The sequence below is a fragment of the Chaetomium tenue genome (assembly GCF_020726465.1).
Source record: "Chaetomium tenue strain MPI-SDFR-AT-0079 chromosome Unknown F5144scaffold_2, whole genome shotgun sequence".
Taxonomy (NCBI): Eukaryota; Fungi; Ascomycota; class Sordariomycetes; order Sordariales; family Chaetomiaceae; genus Chaetomium; species Chaetomium tenue.
In genome coordinates, this window is record NW_027117330.1 from 2,872,154 (window position 1) to 2,894,273 (window position 22,120).

The following is a 22,120-nucleotide window of genomic DNA, read 5'->3' on the forward strand; positions in this document are numbered from 1 at the left end:
GACAATGCTCACAGGCCTAGTAAGTCAGGCCAAGCGGGCCAGATCGGCGACACTCTCTCAGCTGCTGGCGCAACCGAGTGATGTAATCCCAACCAGGGCGGAAGGAGGGAAGAGGGGGTATGTACAACATGACGATGGGGCAGGATGAAGAGACATCAGCGGACAGCTGTAAACACACATAACATCCATCATGTAGAGCCAAAAAAAAAAAAAAATGCATCAGGTATCATCGACAAGCAAACGAACAAAAAAGATCCAACAGGCATATGCAAAAAAAAAACCCATGATCCAACGACAATCACCATCACCACTAATACCCAACCCATTCACCACCAGCCAACTCACCACCTAATCACCCCATCCCCTCATCACCTACCCATTCATTCACTCCCTCAGCCCATCAACCTCGCCCCAATCTCATTCTGCGCCATAAACGACCTAGCCAACTCATCGCCCCCCTTCTCCGCCGCCTCCATCCAATGGATAGCCACGCACATCAGCGCCGGATCACTGCGCACATCCCCGAGCCTGCCCGCGCCCGCCGCACCATCCTCCTTACCCGCACCACCCGAACCCCCCGCGCCCCCAGCACCACTTCCACCCGCAGCCGCACCACCAGGATGGTGGTGCCCACCCCCAGAGCGCCCACCGCCGCTGCCGCTGCCGCCGTATTTTTCCATGACGGCCTGCTTGAACACCTGGCTGGGCTTGGACAGGGGCAGGGTGGTGCGCTGCACGAGTTCTGGGTTGGAGAGGTAGAAGATGGCGAGCTCGCGCTGGGCGGTGGGGTCCCCCTCCTTGGCGGTGATGGTCCACATGCGCGCGGCGTCGGCGAGGGAGTGGGTGGATAGCGGTAAGGGGGAGGGCGGGGAGGGGGGTGGTGAGGCGGGCGGGAATTCGTTGGTTGGGGTGGCTGCCGCCGAGTCGGAGGCCGTGCTACCCGCCCGGTTGTTGGCGGCGGCACCTGCGCTGCCGCCGCGGGAGAGGGTGTAGTTCTTGACGATCTCGTCGGCGACCTCGACCATGGTGCGGCAGACTTCTTGTTTGAGGCTGAGGGCGGCGATGCCGGCGTCCCAGAAGGACTTGCCCCGCTCGGTTTTGTCGAGGACGGCGGGGGAACAGAAGGCCGAGATGAATTGCAGGTCGCGGAAGAGGGTCTTTGGTCGGAGGGACGGGTCGCGGAAAAGCGTTTGCAGGATGTTGGCGACCGCGTCAGTGTTGGCTGGATAGACCGAAGCGATGGAGCGGGTTTCGGCGTTGCCTCCTCCGCCTGATACACGGCCTCCTTGTGTGTGGCCGCCCGAACCGAATGTGGGCACTTGCATCATTGTGTAGGAGCGGCGTTCCTTGACGTTACCAATTGTCTCCTCTAGTGGCTGGGCTCTTGTTCCCAGTGGCCCGTTTCCGTGCTCGTCGGTGGCAGAGGATGCCGAACCCAGCTCGGAGCGTGCCCACGCTAGCCGGGCCCGCCGGGACCCGGAATTTAAAGACGCGGTAATGAGATGCTCGAGTTCGCAGAGAGCGTTGAGTTTGACCTGAGGGTTCGGGTGAACGCAAAACATCTTTAGAAGCCGCTGATATGCCTTGGTGAAAGGGAAGTCGGGCATCGTTTCCTTTCTTGCCTCTTGGTTATGTCTCCGGGCTGAAATAGTGTCGCTTGTGGCCGAGCTTTCATTGCCATGGATGCTGCCGCCATGTACGCTGCCGCGTTGACTGCCACGCTGGCTCCCTCGTTGACTGCCGCCAGCCCCCTCCGGGCCGAGGCTCTGCGTATCCGAAAGAGCCTTGTCGCTCAGCGCATCGCCAGCGATCGTTCCGCGCACATCACCGAAACTCCGGTTCTGCTCGAGAAATCTCTGCTTTAGGCTGGACTTGGCAGACTTGCGCTTATCCTTGGCCTGCGCTTTACGCGCCCGCCGTTGGATTGCCTCCCGACGGTCGATGCAATCTTGACCTAGGCCCTCGAACCACGCGTCCGTTTCTGATCCGCGGGCGAAAACAAGGTTACCTAGGTCAGAAAGGAGAAGGCTGGTCAGAGTCTGCCTCAAGTCGGCGAGGAAGCGGGATTTCTCGTCGGATTGTCGTTGTTGGTACACCGTCTCATTAGACGAAGCCGATGTACCTGGGCGCCCGGTTGACGACTGAGGCTGCGAGGGAATTTGCTGGTGATTTGGCGGGTGGAATGAGCCTGAGAGGTTCGTCAGGCTGGTGGTCGGCGAATGCGCTCGGGATGCGGCACTTGGCGAGGTAGCCCGGTGTTGGAAGGGTGACCAGAAGGTTGCGTTGGGGTCGATTTGGTGGACTGGGGACGATGCACCAAAGTATTCGGGCCCGTCCAGTACTTCGGACATGGCTGTGCTGGCGCGGGAAAAACCGAAACGGCTCGACTCGAAAGAGATTTGGCTCATGCTACCGGACATGGCCCGCATGTCCCTACTATTGATCGAAGCGGGGCGGCTGACAGACACGAACCTGCGGTCGGGATCGCTGATGACGCTGACGGAGTCATCCCATACAGATTGATTGTCGCGGTCTCGGTCCCGCGGAGCCTTGGTGTTGCTATTGTTGTTTGACTCGAAAGCCCGTCGATCTCTCGCGAACAGCTCACTCGACCACAACACCGGTCCATCGATGATGCTGTCACCGACGAGTTTGGTCACGCAATTCTCCACTTCACAGCAGAACCGGTGGATGCGCTCTTCGCCTTGACAGAAGTTCTCCACGCCTGACTGCTGAAGCCAGCGCCTGGTCTTCTCTGATTGTTCGTCGCGAAGTTTGTTCGGGCCTCCTTGGTCCTCGGGAGCTGCGAGGAGATCGAGAATTTGAGACTCGGTCCGGAAGATGTAATTTGATGCGGGGCCCCTTTGCATCTGGGTTCTAGCGCGCTGGAAGGACGACCATCGGCGAGATGCACCCATCGTCTTTAATGCAGCCGCAACGTTCCGCGAGTCCTCATATGGCGCCGAGTTTCGCACGTCGGTTACGTACCACATCTTGTCGCGTAGAGATCGTAGGCGCTGCATCATGCCCTCGATCATCCCCTCCGCTCGCTCTTGGCTTTGCTTGAGCCAGACTAGCCAGGCGTCGTATTCTTCAATGGCGGCTGCGGAGCGGCGGATTGAATCCCGCGGGCCACGGGAGAAGATGTTGAGAAGCGCCGAAAAGCCCTCGCGCCGCAGTGAGTCGGACGACAAAGCATTGAGTTGTTGCAGCGTCCTCCAGTAAAGGTGTGCGTTGACGAAGTCAGATTGCGCCCGAGACTGCGAGCAGGCGGCGGTCAACATGGTGACGAGCGGGGATGAGTTCTCTTGGTCGGCCTCCTTCCCCTTTGCACTTTTTGGAGGGCTCTCAGCAAGGCTGCTCGCAATGCTTGCGGCCCTCTGGCGATAAGGGTTCCGGCTTCCCATAGTCGTGATAATGCGATTTTTGTTTCGGTACTTCTTGAGAGTCGAGGCCCGGTTGCTAAAGGTTTGCTGTTTCGCTCCATCGCTTTCCAAGCCCTGGGGGATTTCGTAATCCTGGACTAGTTTGAGGATGGAGTCGCGCAGCTGGTGGTAGTCTTTGTTGAGCTCAGGGCGTCCGTCGTCGGTTTCCTCGCCTTCCGTATCACTCGTACTTGAGGAGTTTTGTTCATCTTCAACGTCATCGTCCGGATCAAAGGTCATATGGGTGGACAGCTTATTCCCATCGGCCGATATGAACAACACAGACCAGCGCTCGGCGCAGGGGTGGCATAATCCGTACACGACATCTTGGCCCAGGATTTGTGTCATTTCGTGCATGGCTAGACGCAGTCGGTACCCGTCATCCTCGTAGTTTTCCGGCTTCTGGGCAGCGGGCTCTTGTGCAGAAGGAGAATGACGGCGTGGGCTCTCTTCCTCCCCAAGGGGCTCTCGGGAGGTGGTGGCATCGCTGAAGGACGACTCTGCGCTGGTGCTGAGGACGGACATGGTATCGAAGGTGCTCGGTGCCGTCCTGATGGACATGGGTTGCGAGATGGCAGAAAAGCCGGAAATCGATGGTGCTCCGGACCGTAGGCTGCTTGAGCGTGCCGACCGTGGCCTGCGTTCAGGGAAAAGGGCGTTGACCACCGTGGCAAGATCCGCGGGGCTGAGGACCAAGTAAGGCCGGACCTCGGCAGTCTCCCGAAGGGATGTAATGGAGCGTGCCGGCAAGAGCCTGGGCTTCTTCCGGAACTTGGACGGGTCCTTGAAACGGCTGTATATGCTCTCAATGTGGCCTTTGATCTTGGGCGGCGTAGACACCGGGGTCATGCTCTGCAGCAGGTCCACGACGTACTTCTGGGCGTGCATGGCCACGGTCTTGAGAATCTTTTGGCGGCCGTATTCGGTGATGTGATAATCGGCCATCATGCCATACGCCTCCGGGTGGATGACAACGCCAAGCAACCAAACTGTAAACATATACTTTGCGATAAGCCACCGGCGGGTGCTCTCGGAGTACCTCCTATCCAGACGTTTGAGGAGTTCATTTCCTAGTTCTAGTAAGCCTTCAGGAATACCCGTGGCGTCCTCATCGTCGATGACCTCGAACAGCTCATCGACGGCTTTGGTGTAGAACTCCTCGGCGGCGATCTGGTCCTTGGACGACCAATCCGAAAGGTTAATGCGGGTCCCATGCTGGTCCTCGGCACGATCAAGTAAGAAAGCTCCATCCTCTAGGATTTTCATCAGGTACCATTCCATGTTAGACTTCCCGGCCCAGTCGCGCATCGACACCCAGACATTCAAGACCGAAATAACGGTTTGTTCGCTGCCAGTTGTCTGGGTAGAGATCAGGCGCGCGCAGGTGTTGGCCCAGGTGACGGTCCGGCGTTTGTCCTCAGCGCTGTCTGGGCCTGCGGAATTAGCAAAGCAGGTGTAGATGAGAGCCGAAATGGGATCGTGGCGTTGGAAAGACAACAGGCGCTCAATGGCGTTGCGTTCCTTGCCTGCTCCTCCAGCTCCGCTAGATCCGGGAAACGTGGAACTACCCGAGACGGAGCGCCCTGATGATCGGCCGTGGTAAGGGAGAACGGATTCGATGGGTTCAAGGGCCTGATGGAAGCTGGTGAGAGCGGTAAGTTCCGAGTTCTTGAGGGACGCTATGCGCGTGGCCAGATAGTCTGGGTTAGTCCTGATCTGATTGAGAAAGTTCAGAAAAGTCTCTCGAGATGAGGCAGAAATCTCGTTCAAAAACGGTGTCACAGCGTTCGGGGACGCGGTTGAGCCGGTGACAGATCCGGTCGGGGTGTCCACGCTATCGGACGAGGTGAGGCCTGGCGACTGCAAGAGGTCCATCTCTGGCTCTAGTAGCGCATACCGGCGGGTCTCATCGCAGCTTCTCCGAACATCAATGACGGCGTTGTAAAGGGCACCAAATGTCTTCTTGTCATCCCCGCGGAAACCGTCCACTAGGTTGCGATGGGCCATCTCACCACACCTCATCAACCGGGCAGAAAGGGCCGTAGACACCAAACTCCGCTGGAGGCGAATCCTCGTATTTGCGCGCTTGCGCTCCTGGTATTTGGACAGTCGCACAAGGTGCGCCAGTTCCTCCAGGCTTGTCCCCTCGTTCTCCGGGCCGAGGTTAGGGTTTGTGTACAGTGACACATCAGTCAGCAGCGGCCGCAAGAACTTCATGTTGGCATGCTTGTCACTCGGCACAGATGGAACGAATCCGGTGTTCTCAAGACTATCGGAGGAATCGTTTGGCGCCGCCGCTGCGGTGGACAAGGTGCTTGGCTGGTCGATAATCGGCTTGCTCCGCGCCGAGGTCGAACTCGGGATGTGGAGGATGGAAGGGCGTCGGGAGGCGTCATCGTTGCGGCGTCCGGGGCCGTTCATCGAGTCCCTCGCGAGGCGGGACGGACTCCTCGATCGCAATCGGCGGGTGCGTTGAAGCTCGACATGGTTATCGGACGGAGAAGGGGTCGGCGACCGCGTGGCAGGGGCCGACCGAGCTGTGTTCAGACGAGACGAGTCAGCATTGCGACCTCTGTGAGTTAGTGATATTCCCTCCCAACATACGCGACGAGGGGTGGATGGCGGCGGGCGGCGGGGGGGAACGCTGCATGGATCTCATAATGGGCCCATGAGGGGAATCAAGCTGGCGACTGCGATCGCCCATAAGCTATAAGAAGTGTCGCTCGACTCGGGGACGAATGGGTGGGTTGGTGGGTTCTTGGTTGTAGATCGGATTCAAGGTGCTGTCTCCCACAAGAGTTCTAGTTGGGCAGAGCAGGATACGAAGAATGGGCGTATGTACGGGTAGGTGGGTGGTCCGGTGTAGTGTTCTGGGTGAATGTTGACTAGCTAACTAAGGTAGGTACGCGCAGGTATGTTTGTGTTTATGGAAAGCTTCGGCTCCGGTCGGCTTGCGACCAAAGTATTGGGCTCAGAAGTCCCGCGGGGTCATTGTCTCGTCGGGAAAAGTAGCGGCAGTGGCTGTAAAGTGTTCGTCTGAAAGGGCTGAAGGCGTTGGGACGGTGGGATGACGTTGCAGGCTGCCGCTGAGGCCCTCGACAGGATGGATGACGGGAGCAAAGAAAGAGGGAGTGTGTTTCCCTGCAGCTTCGCAAGCACAGCAGCTTTCCATACCTGGGCTTGGGTGCTCTGTTGATGTCCCAGATCCACCATTTGAAGCGTGGGGTAAGGGACGACCAGCCAGTAGCCCAGGCCACGGGGTCGCTAATCCCGATGGGGTCCCTAGTGACCGGGGTCGGACAAGCCACTGGGCTGTTCATCTGCCACGCCCAAATCCTTGTCTTCTCACACGCCCGCTTCCAATTGCATCAAGTGCCTCCAATCCTGTCTGGTCTCCTGTCAATCCACAACCACAGCCCTGGCAAATGGTGAGCGAGTCGGTGACTTGGTGAGCTGGCTGGCGAGCCGCAGCACCGCATTTGCTTCCTCGCACAATCTTTTTGCTGGTGACCCGGTTTTCTTTTTCTGGGGGGATGACCGTTGCCCCGCCAGTCGCCTTCCCCCTTTCCTTTTCGAAGGCCCGATGGAAGCCCGACACGACCTCGGGTTTCCAATTGTGACTCAAGCAGGCCACCCGCAGCCGTGGGAGTCGCGCTTCAGCTGCCCCTTTCCCTAATTTCTACCACGCGTTTTGATGCCTCGTTTACTTTTTTTTCTCCCTTTCTTGCCTCGCGGAACTGGGTAGCAACCGGCTCAGGATCTCGGGGTTTTCTCGCCATGCTCAGGCACTCACCTGCCACCCTCCACCCTTTTTTGCCTGCAACCACCATGCAAGATTCAACCAGCCTGGAAGTAGATGGCCGAGTTGCTGACGGCCCAAAGCGGTTGCAAACTGCCAACTCAGCACGCCGGGCTGGGAAACGAACAACCTTACACGGCGCCTAAAGTGGCAATCTCCAGTTTCCCGAAACAACCATGCGCCATCATCAAATATTGTCCTTGGCCTCCCGCTCGAGCCTTTCCCCCCTAGCTGTGTCTCGTCTCATTTTGTCGAGGAGACGCCGGCAGGGTCTTTTGCTCAACAAGTAGTGTACTTTGTGAGTGTGTGGTTGTTCAACGAAAGTCGCTCTCAGACCACAGCCCCGCTGCGCTGGCCTTGCAGATCGCCCCGCCTTTGCCTGGCCGGAGGGTTCCATTTTTTGCGGCCGGCATGCCGCCAGCCGTCCAATCTGCGCCGTCCACGACCCAAAACCACAAGGACGGAACCCGCCTGCATCGTCGAGCCCCAGCATCATCCGGCATGCCAACTCAGCCGTCCTTCGCCAATCAACTACCGCCACCATGCCTTGGTCTTCCCGCTCGCCTCTTGCCGGCAGGAGCCCGCCGCATCTCTGACAGTTTCCGCTGGCCTTGGTTCCAGGGACCATGCTTCTTTTTCCCCAACCGAGGTCCCGAGCTCTCGCCATTGCTCATGCCCCCCGTGTCAGCTCAGGGCAGAAGAAAGTCAAGGAAGGCTCGGGAACATGATCTGGTTCATCTGGTTCGATCGGTTCAGCTCGACAGGCGGAGGAAGCGTGCTGTGTAACCATACGAAAGTCTGTGGGAGCTATTTGATTCGCAACGGCCGAGATCTTGCAGGCGATCCCCCGCCGAGTCCCTGGCTGGAGGGTTGGATGCAGTCCACCACTTCCTGGACTCGGCTCCGATGGCTAGCTTCTGAATCAGGCGGGCTGCTGCTTTCCATTGGCTGCCAGCTCCCGGTGCTCTCCCGTGCCATCGCCGGCGCCGGCGCCTATCATCGACTCCCTGGGTGTTCTCCCCGCCCCTCTTCAGACGCCTCACCTATGGTGAAGGGCCAGCAACGCCGGAAGGAAACCACTCGCAAAGGCGTCCCCGGTCTGAAGTTGCTGACATATAACGCGTGGCCCCGTGGGCTACCAATGTGCGACTGTAGGTACTCGGTGGGATGCTCTCAGCTGGTGCCGTGTATCCACAAACATGCACATGACATGTAAACCCAGCGCAACGCAACAGAACCTGTCGGTCTGTTGCACAAGTAAGTAGTTGTCACAACGCGACCCACAGCCACCGGAGAGGCGGCCAACGCACTGGATGCCGCTTCCCTCCGCCGGCCTTACCGCGAGTTCGTACAGATCTCGTTCGCTCGCTGCAGTGCGCTTTGCGGTTTTTTTTCTCCTTCGGATGGGTGCTTCCGCTTGTTGTAGTTGGCATCATGCAGGACCTCGTAATCAGGGTGCATGCATTCATTGCAGAAAAGCCTTGCGAGTGAGTCTGTGGATATGAGGTGTATTCGCCATTTGTTGCTTTTATTTGGCCTCATATTCAGGGCAAACCCTAATCTTCGTGTGGGATGTGCCTTTCTTCGCTCGCTCGCGAAAAGTGGACATATACTATACGATGTACATGCAGAATAACACGCAACCCCTCCTCACGCGTTGTCGAAATATAGCCGCCCCGAACCCGGAGATCGGACAACTGCCGTCCAATCCCAACCGACCACCCCGCCCATTGCCCCGCTAGGTTATGCAAGTGATATCTGACGAGTTTCGACAACGCGCGGCGAAAACGATGGAGAAAACGACGCGGGAGGAGACGAGCAGGCAAGTTTGTTAGTCCGGCCGCAGACTCGGCCGCATGAACTTGCCGCCCGCCACTTCCCCGTCCCTTGGCCCCTCCCCCTTTCACCCATCTCTTCATCTCTCATTCTCACCCAGAAACTAAAAATGGCGAGCACATGACTTCCCCGACCTGCACCGGATCACATCGCCCACATCCCCGGCTGCAGCCCTGTCCCCCCCTCCCCCACCCGGAACTTCCCCGGCATCGAACGATCACACACTGATTTAATCACCCCAATCACTCCCCCCTGCCAAACCGCACATCAAAGTCTTTGAGCACGCTCATAATGCTCGCGGCCTCGACCTCGATCGGTGCGCGCCCATCGCGGCCGCCGCGGCGCGCTCCCACGGGGCCCGGGCGCGGGACAGGCAGCGCCTTGAGCTTGGGCAGCCAGGACCCGATGTCGTCCGCCGCCTCGTCGAAGTGCCGGTGGCTGGCCAGCGTCTTGTAGGCGTCGGCGCAGGAGAGGCTGAGGCCGAGGTCGTTGGGCCCGGCGCCGGTGGTTGGTCTTCTGGATGGTGCCATGGCGGGGAGAGGAGCGGTGGCCTCTGGTTGGGGCTGTGGTTGTGACGGTCCGGATTTGCAGCACCCGCCTGGGCCGCCGTTGCCGCAGCATCCGCCGCTGCCGCCGGGGTTGTTCTTTTCGAAGTTGGCTGCGAGAGAGCGGCAGAAGAGGCCGGATTTGGGGTCCGCGACGCATTGCGCGCAGGTACCGGGGCCGTTGGGGCGGCACCCGCCAGCTCGTGCAGTAGGTTTGGCGGTTTGTCTTGCTTGTAGTGATCGCGGCGCAGGGAGCTTGATAGCCCCTGTCGCTGTGACCTCCATGGGAATAGGGGCCGCATCATTGTCCGACGGTGGAGGAGTGCGTGTTTGCGTGTGTGCGGTGATCTCGCTATCAGGCGCCGGTAGAGAGGCGGGCGACATCATAGAGTCTGCACAGACGCAGTATGTTCCATCCTTGCAAAAGCCGCAAGAGTCCCTAGGCTCTATTGAAGCCATAGGTTGGAGCTGTGATTGAGCTGGCGGCGGGAACATGAACGGCACCGGCTCTCTACTACCTTGCGAGGCAAATACGGCCGTAAAGTCTGTCTCCATGACAATGCCAGCATCGGAGCGCTGCCGCTTGTCTTCTGGTGATGTTGACGGCGGCGCGCTTGGACGCCGTGGCCGCTTTAAGTCGTTGCCGGTCATTGATATTCCCAAGGTCTCTTCCAAGCACTCACATCTAGTGCCCAAGGTACACCTACCACAGCCCATAGGGATATCTGCGGTCGGTAGAACTTCCTCCTCGCATGCACAAGAACCTCTTGACTGGCAGCCGCCGCAAGTGAGGCCCACTGGTGTTCCTTCGCCTGGTGGTGAGACGATCTGAGAGATAGAAAACGACTGAGCCACAGGCCGCGGTTGGGCGACAGAGCCCGGGTGTGCTGTAACGTGTCTCGACGGTGCTGGTTGCAGTGGCCGCATGCCGTGTGATAGCCCAGCTTGTGATTGCATCTGCCCCGACACCGAGATATCGTTGCCGCCTGTAGCACCCGTCTGGTCGTCCCAATTCCCTGCCAGACTCCCGCGGCCTTGGCGGGATTTCTCTAGCATTGACTCCAGCCACTGGCATCTTGACCGGAGCGTCTGCGTTTCGGTCTCTAAATGGCTGATCTGGTCCTGCAACTCTCGAACTGTCTGCTCGTGGATAATTCTTTCCTCCTCCATCTGTTCCTCTAACTCCCCCACACGCGCCGCCCTGCGTTCCCGGAATGCCCTCTGAGCTGCCCGGTTCTGAGCCTTGCGCTTGGTTGGCGGGGTGTCGGTGGCAGGCTTGCGGCCGGGTTTCGGCCGAGGGGGTATGACCCACTCTTTGCTGGTCATGCACATGGCCTTGGGCTGTGACATTGAAGCTGGTGTCATGGCGATCGATTTGGACCTTCCGTTCAATCCCATCGAAGGCGCGGCCGACGGCATAGTGTTTAAAGTACTGGGACGGATTGCAATTGGCGGTGCTGTTGAACATGAAGATGTGGGAGTGGAGTCGTTTGATGGCGAAGCAGCCGAAGCGGGGCTAGCCACGGCACTGGAAGAGCCGTGGTTGACCGTGGTGGTGATTGAGAGCCCCCTTGACGGGTCTGCATGCGCGTTTCCAGGAGCCAAATCCGGGTGCGGATCCGTGGTGATCATAGCCGTCATGCTGGTGGGTGCCTTCGTGAGCCGATTGGGATTCGCTAGAAGGTGCAGCGGAGTATTTTAATGTCGCAAAGTTTTCCGAATGTGTCTCAACTGCGCCGCTCAGAGTCTGTAATAGACACGGGAAAGCGATGCGGCTCTTCAGTCGAATACAAGGCAACACCAGGTACTGAATATCACACGCCAGATGCCAATGATGGTGGAATGGATAGGCTTCGTGTATGTTAACGACGTTGCAGAATGCCTGGTAACCCCGCACTCTTGACCGTAGAAGCCGCGAAAGTCTTGATGAGCAGGAAACTGAATCCGATAATTGTGGCGGGATGCGAAGGTCATCGACAGGTCTCTCTGGTGTCGTCGAGAGAGCTCCGAAACCAATGGTAGGACTGAAAGGCGCCGTTGTGTAGCCGGGCTGATGATTCATACGTTGTGGTTGTTCTTCGAAACTGACGTGCAATGGGGAAAACTCCTCTTCTTGGTCTGACCGAGGACCGGCGACAAGGGAAATTCCGGGCAACAAGGCCGGAAGTGCCACTAAAGCGCAAGCCAGTGGAGCGTTGTGATTCGGCAAGGGAGGGATGGAGATGCTGATCGAACCACTGATTGATTGATAAGATAATTTTCACACTACTCCAAAGGCGGTTTGGCGCAAGTGAAGGAAACGGCGATTCATGCATCCGATGCATGCGTCAGACCACTGCCCTGCTCAGCGTTCCGAAGTCCCGGTCCCGGAGAACAACCCATTGGGGTAACCATGGGGGTAGCATGGAACAGAATGGCTGCGGTTGTGGATCAAGTGACTTTGGGGAGGCCATGATGCTGATAAGTTACATGCGACGAGCTCTCGCGAGGTTCAGAGCGATGTCGGAGGTGCGCGGAAATGTGGTACGAATATTACGACTTAGCTCTCTCCTGGGAGTACGGGACGTGTATCGGAATACCGTCGATATCCGGCGGCGGTACGGGCGCCACTGTGGCTAAGCCGATGACCAAGTGTGCGTCGGTGTCTGGATATTGAAGACAAAACGACGTGTTGCTTGAATCTGAATCCAACAATGTTTAAAACGGCGAGTTGAATACGTAGAGCTTGGTTTGAATGGCTAACCAGTAATAATACAAAATCATGGCTGCCATATGCTTCCAAACCTGAATGAAATAGGTAAGCTTGCACGGGCCACATGCTGCCAAGCATCTTGTGCTCCAGTGCTCCTCTGTGAATGTCAACATTTGACAGCCGACGTAAAAAGAGACAGAACGCAGCTATCACAGCAAAGCACAGGCGCGGTTGACAACCCAAACCCTCGTGGCCGCCAATTCCGACCACCCCATCACCAAACCAACCCCATCCGTCTCCGCCCAACCACACAAACCAAAACCAACCATGGCGCAACTCGCCCCCCCATCCCCCAACTCGCGACCAACCTCCGCCTACTCCTACACCCCCTCACAAAGCTACAACCTCCCGCGCTCCCCCCGCTCCCCCACCAGTCCCGACTCAGACTCCGACGCCGACTCCGACCTCCCCCTCCCCTTCCCCGCCGCGCTCTCCCGCGCCGACTTCCTCGCGCCCGACTTCGACGCGGCCGCCTACCTCTCCGCACTACACACGGGGGGCCCCGCCTCACGACACCAGACGCTCGAGGACCTGCGCGCCGAGCTGCGCGAGCGCAGCGCCGCCATCAGCGCCGAGCTGCTCGAGCTGGTCAACGCGAACTACACGGCGTTTTTGGGGCTTGGGGATGGGCTGAAGGGCGGGGAGGACCGGGTGGGCGATGTGCGCGTGGCGTTGCTGGGGTTTCGCCGCGCTGTCGAGGAGATCCAGGGGAGGGTGCGCGAGCGGAGGGTGGAGGTGGGGAGGGTGAATGCCGAGGTGGCGGGGGTGAAGACGGCGGTGGAGTGTGGGAGGCGGATGTTGGAGTTGGATGAGAGGGTGGCGGGGTTGGAGAGGAGGTTGGCTGTTGGGAGTGCTGGGGAAGGAGGGAAGAAGGGGAGTAGTGGGCAGGAGGAGGACGAGGATTGGGGGGATGATTTTGACTCTGCGGGGAGTGAGGAGGAGGAGGACGAGGAGGAGGACGGGGTCGAGCTTGTCAGCAGCGGCCCGGTCAAGTTGACGGCATTGGCGAAGGAGTACGTGTTTGCAGAGCAGATCGCAGAATCCATCGGCCGGGATCTGCCGTTTGTGAGGAAGATGGAGGAGAGGATGGCCCGTTGTCGGAACACAATTCTGCTCGACCTGAGCACAGCATTGAGGGAAGCCCGCAAAGCTGGCCCGCAGGGTCAAGGGCGCATATTGAAGTATTTGGGGATATACAGGATCCTGGACGCTCAAGACGACGCGGTGAAGGTCTTGAAGGGGAAATAATGACCCAGCGCCGCATTCCCGATTCGCGTTAGATACCCAACCGCGCGAGGCGGTTTGCTTCATGAAATAATGGTACACGACATACATCTATGATACAGCAAGGTTACATGACGGACTGCAGGTCCTCCGGCTTTACGCCCTCGTCGTCCGACTTGAACATGCCGTTCAGGCTGAAGCCCGGGCCGTTAGTGGAGCTGAGTACAACCTCGTCAAGTGCCTTTGTGTAGCTGTCATCCACTTCGTTGATGTCCGCCTTCAACAAGGACAAAAGCGCCTTGATGTTATCGGACAGCATTTGGGGGGTAAATCCCATCTGGCCCACTGCCAACCTCACCACACCGCTGCGTTCCCTGTACTCGTCCGCGCCTATGAGTTCCTGAACTGTAGACTTGAGGTCGGTCGTAATAGTCTTGGTCTTTTGGCTGGGCATCAGACCCCTGGGACCGAGGATCTTGCCGAGGTTGGCTTTCTTCAATGCGTCTTGGCTGTCTTCGTGGCAGATAAGCTTGTTGAATGGAATGTTGCCTTGCCGGATGCTCTCAAAGAGGCTTTCCTCTCCCACTGCTACGGCACCGAGCTGTTGCGCCTCGGTCATCAAGGGGCTGTCCTCGGGACAGATAACGCCGATGCGCGTGTCGGTTTTGACAGGGAAAGGAAGACGGATTCGGTTCCGAATAACTGGGCCGCTTTTGTGTGTTTTAAGCTTGATATGAAGCTCGTATTTAACGACAGCGGGCGGTCGGCCGACTTCGAAGGCGCGGAGGTAGCTAAACAGAACGTTAGGGAGATGGCGCATTGGGTGGGGGGGGAGGGGGGTTCAAAAGGTGAGCATACCGCATAGCATCGCAGAGAGAAAACTGCTCCATTGGAGACAAGTCGTACGACCGAAAAGTCTTGTATGTCTTCTTCTTCTTTGGGGGGCGCTTGCGCATGCCTCCTCCTCCACCGGATGCATATCGAACCAAGGGAACTGTCGTCGTCGGGAGGAGGAATTTCGGTATTAACGGGGCTGTTGTTGGCCTGGCAGGCGTTGTGAGGCTAAACCTTGCCAAAGAGGCAAGGCATCGGTTGAGGGAAGCCATTTGCCGCGCTGCTAACAACACAATAAACTTGCCGTCGACGTTCAACACCACGCTCATTCAACTCTAGAAAAAAAGTTGGGTCCGAGCTGCAAGTTGGAAGCCTCAATTCTTAGGCGGAAAGCTGCCAGGGGTCTGATGTCAAGGGTAATAATTTGACTGGGGTGGGGTTTCACCGCCCGACGGAACAGGCACGTTACCCCGCCACGAATTGGGCGGTGCCCCTCTGCCCCTCTGCCCCTCCAAAAGTTTTGCAGGTGTCACTAACAGCTATCTGTTGAGTCAACGGCGAGATCAGATTATCCTACCGCCGGTTCCGTTCACTTCAACATATCCAACAACCCTACGCAACTTCGCACAGCCGCATAATGAAGGTAGACGAACTTAAGCCGCTCGAGGCGCTCCTCACGGCCGATTTCCGCCAGATCGAGCCGAAGCTGCAAGCACTCGACAAGCACCTAATCCTCCGCACATACCTCGACGGCTACATTCTCGGCGATGTCGACACCAAAATCTGGCTCGCTCTCCGCGGAAATCGTGCTGCCGTCTCATTCATCAAACGCGGTAGCCTCGCCAACCTAGCCCGTTGGTTCCAGTTCATCGAGGAGAACCACCCCGAGATCCAGGCCGAGGTCAAGGCAAAGGATGCCGCTGCGAAGGCCAAGGTTGCTGCCGCCAGCAAGGCAGGCGCAAGCTATGCCCTGGCTCTACAAAATGCCGATCAGGGCGTCGTGACGCGATTTTTGCCAGAGCCCTCGTGAGCCTCAAGAATCATGCTCGGGTGGAAAGGGGTGAGCTAACATATGGTTTCTAGGGGATACTTGCACATTGGACACGCCAAGGCCGCCCTTCTCAGCGACTACTTCGCCCATCAAGCGTATAACGGGAAATTGCGCCTTCGCCTTGATGACACCAACCCATCCAAGGAGAAGCAAGAGTACCAGGATGCCATTATCGAGGATCTCGCGCTGATGGGGATCAAGCCCGACTCGCTGTCCTACACGTCGGATTACTTTGACTACCTTTACGATATGTGCATTCGTCTCATCAAGGAGGGACATGCCTATGCCGATGATACCGACCAAGAGACGATGCGTGATGAGCGCTTCAAGGGTATCGCTTCGAAGCGGCGTGACCGAACCGTGGAGGAGAACCTGCGCGTCTTTGAAGAGATGAAGCAAGGCTCTGCGGAGGGTGTCCAGAACTGCATGCGTGCCAAGCTGTCGGTCGATAACCCGAACAAGGCGATGCGGGACCCCGTTATCTATCGCTGCAACATCGAGACGCCCCATCACCGTACTGGCACTAAGTGGAAGATGTACCCCATGTACGATTTTGCATGCCCTGTTGTCGACAGCCACGAGGGCGTCACGCACGCTCTGAGAGCTACCGAATATACCGACCGGAACCCCCAGTACCAGTGGTTTTTGGATACGCTCAAACTCCGTCAAGTCTACATGTGGGACTTTGCGCGGATGAACTTCATCCGGACCTTCCTATCCAAGCGTAAGCTTGCGAAGCTCGTTGATACCGGGAAGGTTTGGGGGTGGGACGACCCGCGCATGCCGACGATCCGTGGTGTTCGCAGGCGGGGTATGACTATCCCTGCTCTGCGCGACTTCATCCTCAAGCAGGGCCCTAGCCGGAACGTGGTTACTATGGACTGGACGAACTTCTGGGCCAGCAACAAGAAGGAGATCGACCCGATTGCCCCTCGCCACACCGCCATCCTGAAGAAGGACGTCGTCAAGGTGACGGTGACCGGTGCCGAGGCTCCGGCGGAGCCCTTCTCCAGCGACAAGCCGAAGCACCCCAAGAACAAGGAGGTCGGGACCAAGAAGGTTACCTTCGGCCCGGAGCTCCTCCTCGACCAGGTGGACGCCAAGAGCTTCAAGGACGGCGAGGAGATCACCCTCATGGCTTGGGGTAACGCGTTCGTCCGCCAGATCTCGGGCGGCGACCCGATCCCAAGCCTCACCTGCGAGCTGAACCTCCAGGGCGACGTCAAGAAGACCGAGAAGAAGGTCACCTGGCTCGCCTCGCAAGGTCAGACGCTGGTGCCTGCCGAGCTGTGGGATTTTGACTACCTTATTACCAAGGATGTCCTGCAGGAGGAGGACAACTTGGACGAGTTCCTGACGCCCGTGACGGAGACGATGGACGACGCGTGGTGTGACGGGGCCGCGGCAGAGCTCAAGAAGGACGATATCATCCAACTCGAGCGGCGTGGCTACTACCGGGTGGACAAGGGCCTCGGTGACTGGAAGGACGGCGAGGAGGGGCCCAAGGGCAAGAGGCTTGTGCTGTTCTGCATCCCGACTGGAAAGACGGGGCCTAAATAGTGAGCTAGGATTCGGGCTAGGTAGTTAAAACGCAATGCACAACCGCTGTGGAAACAACCCAGGCTCAAATTGCTCGCAATGTCTTCTGTACCTGTGACCCGGCCGACCCTGCCTCCCTACTTCTATTGAGTAGGAAAAAATGGGTGCAGCTTGAGAACTCTAAACCTGCCTGGTACCTCGACAACCATGCTATTGAAGATGCGAACATCCCACAATATGGTGGAACTACGTTTATCTCGCGACATTCGTCATAAGATCAGACAGGGCCCACCAGAAACCTCTGACAGAGCGGCAACATTTGAAGAAAAAGTAGAGATCGGATGGCCTTTTCTTTCTTTTTTCTTTCTTTTCATCACATTATCATTTTAATTTACCGCACTTCTTTTTTCTTTTTGTCCAGTGAGGTAGTTAAGTGGACGATTACATTTTCTTCAATATATCCTGTCGCCATACAATACCCAGCTACCCACCTGTACATACCGTCGCATCGCAGGTATTCTTGCTTTCCATGTTCACAACATCGAAGGCGAGCGGCCAACACAGCGCTCTAATACTCGCATGGCCTTTCTCCTTCCACGAACTCTGAGATGCCATCCTCTCGGCAGACAGTGGCTCTTTCGGCGCTACCGAACACCTTCTCTGGTTCTGAGGCATCCTCTGAGCTCAAACGTCTCAAGTTCGCGGGTCAGCTATCAGCTGATCGAGGATGTGGAGAGACTCCATCATTATCTGGCCGGGGGATACCACCCGGTACAAATCGGCGACCGCTTCCACGAGCGCTACCGCGTAGTGCACAAACTCGGACACGGCTCGTTTTCTACCATATGGCTCGCTAGAGACGAGCAGTTGTCGAGATATGTCGCGGCTAAAGTGTGCATTGCATATGCGATCCAACAAGAGGTCGACATTCTCTCCCAGCTGCGCGAGGCAGATCCCGCGCTTCTGGGAGCAGAGGCTCGCGGGAGGAGCTGGATTCCGACCCTCCTGGACCTTTTCAGGATCCAAGGCCCCAACGGCACACACACCTGTTTTGTCACTGCCCCAGCAAGATGTAGCATCTCCGATATCAAGCAAGCATCAACCTGCGCATTGTTCCAACTGAACGTTGCTAGATCGCTTGCCGCTCAGACCATACTCGCGATTGCGCACATCCATGAGCAAGGGCTGGTTCTTGGCGGTAAGCACCATGGCCATTACCCACTCTGTACCGAGGCCTGCAGGTTGTTCTAACTAGGTAGTTATTGCTAGACCTTCACCTCGGTAACCTCCTTCTCCAGCTGCCCTCCAGCCTCGACGGTTTGACCGAAGGGGAACTCTACGATAAATACGGAGCGCCCGAACCTGAACCAGTGGTCCGGGAGGACGGCAAGCCTCTTGGGCGGGGTGTCCCATCCCAAGTCGTGCCGGCGGTGTGGCTCGGCGATTGCCCAGAGAGAATCGCGCTTTCTGAAGCACGCCTCTTACTCACCGATTTTGGCGTCGCCTTCCGCCCGGCCACGGAATCACGATTCCAATCCTATACGCCGCTCGAAATTCGCCCGCCGGAAGCCCGATTCGAACCCGAAAACGCGCTTTCTTTCGCCTCGGACATTTGGAGCGCAGGGTGCACGATCTGGGCCCTGCTCGCCCCTCGGCCATTGCTCGACATGTTCCTCGCAACGGATGACGATGTCGTGGCGCAGTGGGTTGATGTGCTGGGTCCTTTGCCTGCCGAGTGGTGGGAGAAGTGGGAAACGAGGTCGAAATATTTCAACGACGCCAACCAGCCGGTGGAAGGTCGATGGGCGTGGTCGTTGGACCAAAGGTTTGAGGAGTGGGTGCAGAAGCTTCGGCGCGAGGAAGGTATGGCGACCGTGGATGACAGGGAGAGGGCGGCTTTTTTGGCGATGTTGAGGTGGATGCTGGCGTTTAGGCCTGAGGAGCGACCCAGTGCCAAGGAGGTGCTGGAAACGGAGTGGATGAGGGAATGGGCATTGCCAGAATATGAGAGGACGGTGAGATGAAAAAAACCTTTTTAGGTTGGCTTTAGCGAGCTCAGGTTGGAGAAATCGAATCTCGGGAATGCAGCCGATCGGCGATGCGCCAGGGATGTGCCGAACTGCCGGGGCATGTGGTGCGGGTCGATTGGTGAGCCAACAGCAACCCTTGGCGGACTCGGCGCTGCAGAGCCTGCAGGATTTATAGTGCTCCAGGGCCCCCGGCACCTTCCTGTGCCTCCCTGTGTGCAACTTGTCGGTTTGACGTCATGAACTGCGGAGCTCAACAACAGCTCCTCGACGCGTTCATTTGAGCGTAATAGTTAAATCCAACATCATACACTACCGTTCACAGTTGTCTGCCTCTGCGCTGACCGCGCCGATAACCGATTTCGTCTCACACCGTCGGCGGTTGGCCTCCATTGGGATCAGCAAGGATCTGGGTGGTTTCGCTCCGGTGATTCAACTTCGAGTGCTCCATCTACGAAACTAGGGAGAGAAAATTGACGTGGGATTGAACGCGTGAAGGCATTCTCGTCGCAAGTCCGACAACATGGCGCAATACGGCGGCGAAGCCGCGAATTATTACAACCAGCAAGGCCCTCCTCCTCCGCCGAACACGTACCAGATGCAGCCTCCTCCCCCGCAGCAGCAGGGCTACAACAACGGTCCACCAAACGGCAATTACGCGCCCCCTTCATACCCCCCTCCACAGTCGGACCCTAAGGGAGCCCCGCCGTCGTACGATGAAGTCTTCGCCGTCCAGAAACCGAAATGGAACGATCTGTGGGCTGGTATCCTCTTCTTGGCCACCTGCGCCGGCTTTGTTGTTGTCTCGGCCATCTCGATTCAAGGATACGGTGAGCATCGTGTACCTCTTCCTCTCTTGCACTGGATTCTTCCTAACAGATATCGCCCCCAGCTGCAACCCGTCGTGAGAACTCGGGCGGCCTCAATGGCCAGCTCAACACCTTTGGCCTGACCACCCACACCATCTACCTCTTCCTCTGGGTGCTGGTCACCGCTATCGTTCTCAGCTATGCCTACATGTGGCTGGCGCGCAAGTTTACCAAGCAGTTCGTGTGGCTTACGGGCATTCTCAACATCGTCTTCGGGTTTGTGACGGCCATCTACATGCTTAGCCGGCGCTACTACTCGGGTGGCATCGTGTTCCTGCTATTCTCCATCTTCATGGTTGTCGCCTTCCTCAGCTGGCGCAAGCGCATCCCTTTCAGCGTGCTGATGCTGCAGACCGCCATGGACGTTGCCAAGCGCCACGGTCACGTCTACCTGGTCAGCGCCATCGGCGGCCTACTGGGGGCCGCCTTCGCGGCATGGTACTCGGTCACCCTCGTCAGCGTGTACGTGAAGTACGAGCCGAGCGCCAACAACCCGGCCTGCCGACAAGGAGCCGGTGGGTGCGGGTCGGGCAAGGTGGTCGGGCTGATCGTCTTCATCACATTTGCGGCGTACTGGATCTCCGAGTGGCTCAAGAACACGATCCACACGACCATCGCGGGTGTGTACGGGTCGTGGTACTTCAACTCGCGCAACTACCCGACCAAGGTGACGCGCGGCGCCCTGCGGCGGTCGCTGACATACAGCTTCGGGAGCATCAGCCTGGGCAGCCTGGTCGTGGCCATCATCAACTTCCTGCGGCAGCTGGCATCGGTCGCCCAGTCGCAGGCGGCGGCACAGGGCGACATCCTGGCCAGCATTTTGTACTGCGTCGTCGGCTGTCTGATCGGCATCCTCGACTGGGCCGTCCAGTTCCTCAACCGCTACGCCTTTGCACACATTGCCCTCTACGGCAAGGCGTACATCCCCGCAGCCAAGGACACCTGGAAGTAAGTTGCATCCCTCTTTGTTGTATCCCTCTTTGCTGTACCAAAATCACCAGCCAGAGACATACATACTAACACCTACCCCTAACAGGATGATCAAGGACCGTGGCATCGACGCGCTGATCAACGAGTGCCTGATCGGCCCCGTGTTGGGGATGGGGGCTACCTTCGTGGGATACGCGTGCGCGCTGCTGGCGTACGTGTACATGGTGTTCACAGACCCCGCGTACAACTCGGGCGGCGGCTTCACGCCCGTCGTCGTGGCTTTTGCCTTCCTCATCGGCTTGCAGATTTGCAACGTCTTCACCACCCCGATCAGCAGCGGCATCGACACCATCTTCGTGGCAACCGCCTGGGACCCCGAGGTCATGATCCGCGACCACCCGGATCTGTATCACCGCATGATCCAGGTGTATCCGCATGTGCAGCAGGCGATTCATTCGTGAGCGTGTGGGTAGGGGATGGTTTGGATGCTATTGTTTGGATGGTACAGCTCCGAGCGGGAAAGTGGCGGGTTTGTGAGAACGGCGAGTATCGGTACATCGAGTCTAGGATTGATTGACGTAATAGGTAGAATTTGAAGAAGCCGCTCCTAGCAATAATAAATTACAGCGCCACCCATCGCCCAAAATCAAAACCGCAACCTGTGCCGGGATTGGAAAGCAGGGGCGCCCGTCTCAGCCTCTTCCCGCTCCCGCGACTCAGAGGCATCCTCTTCCGCGCCCATGTCAGGAACAGGAACAGTAACAGCAAAAGCAACCCTCTTCCCTTTGTCCGCCGCCGCAGATTCCCTGCGTGATTTCGTCCCACGACGAGAACTCTCCTCGATTTCCGGCTTCAGCGGCCTAAAGAACCTGCCGACCGCGGTAGCCAGGGTCACTTCCGGGCCAGCCTCTTTCACTCCCTTCTCCACCTTCCGCTTCTTCCGACTCTTCTTCGCCTTATCATTCGGACTCTTCTCCTCAATACGCGGCGGCTCCACAGTCACAACCTCCGGAGCAACCTCCACCACCAACCCTCCCTCCTCTTCCACCTTACCCTCCCCCCAAACCGGCAACCTCACCCCCTCCAACTCCCTCCCCACCACCTCCACCAACCCCTCCCCCCCCTTCTCCCTCTCCACCTCCACCAACCCCTCCCCCTTTGTAACCACCACCCCCTCCCCTTTACAAAACCCCCCCATCTTCACCCCCATCAACTCCCACAGCCCCCTCCACCCCTGCAACTCCCGCTCCAGCAGCACGAGCACCCCCGCCGTCCACACCGCGCGGTCG

At 58.0% G+C, this 22,120-nt stretch overlaps 7 protein-coding genes across 7 annotated transcripts; 4 read left to right on the top strand and 3 right to left on the bottom strand.

Moving 5' to 3' along the window:
- Positions 1-392: 392 nt before the first annotated feature.
- Positions 393-7,891, bottom strand: F5144DRAFT_590450 (uncharacterized protein; the record flags this gene model as incomplete). Its single annotated transcript, XM_066790156.1, has 6 exons — positions 393-5,962; positions 6,030-6,115; positions 6,600-6,781; positions 6,871-7,104; positions 7,219-7,455; positions 7,760-7,891. The coding sequence occupies 6 exons, from the start codon at positions 7,889-7,891 to the stop codon at positions 393-395; spliced, it is 6,441 nt and encodes a 2,146-aa protein (XP_066646631.1).
- A 1,320-nt stretch (positions 7,892-9,211) lies between these two features.
- Positions 9,212-11,200, bottom strand: F5144DRAFT_562447 (uncharacterized protein). The gene has a single exon (XM_066788320.1). It carries the CDS (start codon positions 11,022-11,024, stop codon positions 9,303-9,305), a length of 1,722 nt encoding a protein of 573 aa, XP_066646632.1. The 5' UTR covers positions 11,025-11,200; the 3' UTR covers positions 9,212-9,302.
- Positions 11,201-12,359: 1,159 nt separating this feature from the next.
- F5144DRAFT_121577 (oligomeric golgi complex component, COG2-domain-containing protein) lies at positions 12,360-13,657 on the top strand. Its single transcript, XM_066782216.1, has 2 exons — positions 12,360-12,402; positions 12,478-13,657. The coding sequence occupies exon 2, from the start codon at positions 12,625-12,627 to the stop codon at positions 13,603-13,605; it is 981 nt and encodes a 326-aa protein (XP_066646633.1). The 5' UTR covers positions 12,360-12,402; positions 12,478-12,624; the 3' UTR covers positions 13,606-13,657.
- A 51-nt stretch (positions 13,658-13,708) lies between these two features.
- F5144DRAFT_482889 (mitochondrial 54S ribosomal protein uL1m) lies at positions 13,709-14,687 on the bottom strand (the record flags this gene model as incomplete). Its single annotated transcript, XM_066785361.1, has 2 exons — positions 13,709-14,372; positions 14,440-14,687. The coding sequence occupies 2 exons, from the start codon at positions 14,685-14,687 to the stop codon at positions 13,709-13,711; spliced, it is 912 nt and encodes a 303-aa protein (XP_066646634.1).
- Positions 14,688-14,932: 245 nt separating this feature from the next.
- Positions 14,933-17,102, top strand: F5144DRAFT_562469 (tRNA synthetases class I, catalytic domain-containing protein). Its single transcript, XM_066788321.1, has 2 exons — positions 14,933-15,441; positions 15,499-17,102. Exons 1-2 carry the CDS (start codon positions 15,053-15,055, stop codon positions 17,024-17,026), a joined length of 1,917 nt encoding a protein of 638 aa, XP_066646635.1. The 5' UTR covers positions 14,933-15,052; the 3' UTR covers positions 17,027-17,102.
- A 223-nt stretch (positions 17,103-17,325) lies between these two features.
- F5144DRAFT_562470 (kinase-like domain-containing protein) lies at positions 17,326-19,253 on the top strand. Its single transcript, XM_066788322.1, has 2 exons — positions 17,326-18,203; positions 18,275-19,253. Exons 1-2 carry the CDS (start codon positions 17,585-17,587, stop codon positions 19,027-19,029), a joined length of 1,374 nt encoding a protein of 457 aa, XP_066646636.1. The 5' UTR covers positions 17,326-17,584; the 3' UTR covers positions 19,030-19,253.
- F5144DRAFT_562473 (plasma-membrane choline transporter-domain-containing protein) lies at positions 19,254-21,404 on the top strand. The gene is made up of 3 exons (XM_066788323.1): positions 19,254-19,862; positions 19,925-20,849; positions 20,938-21,404. Exons 1-3 carry the CDS (start codon positions 19,556-19,558, stop codon positions 21,290-21,292), a joined length of 1,587 nt encoding a protein of 528 aa, XP_066646637.1. The 5' UTR covers positions 19,254-19,555; the 3' UTR covers positions 21,293-21,404.
- The last annotated feature ends 716 nt before the right edge of the window (positions 21,405-22,120 follow it).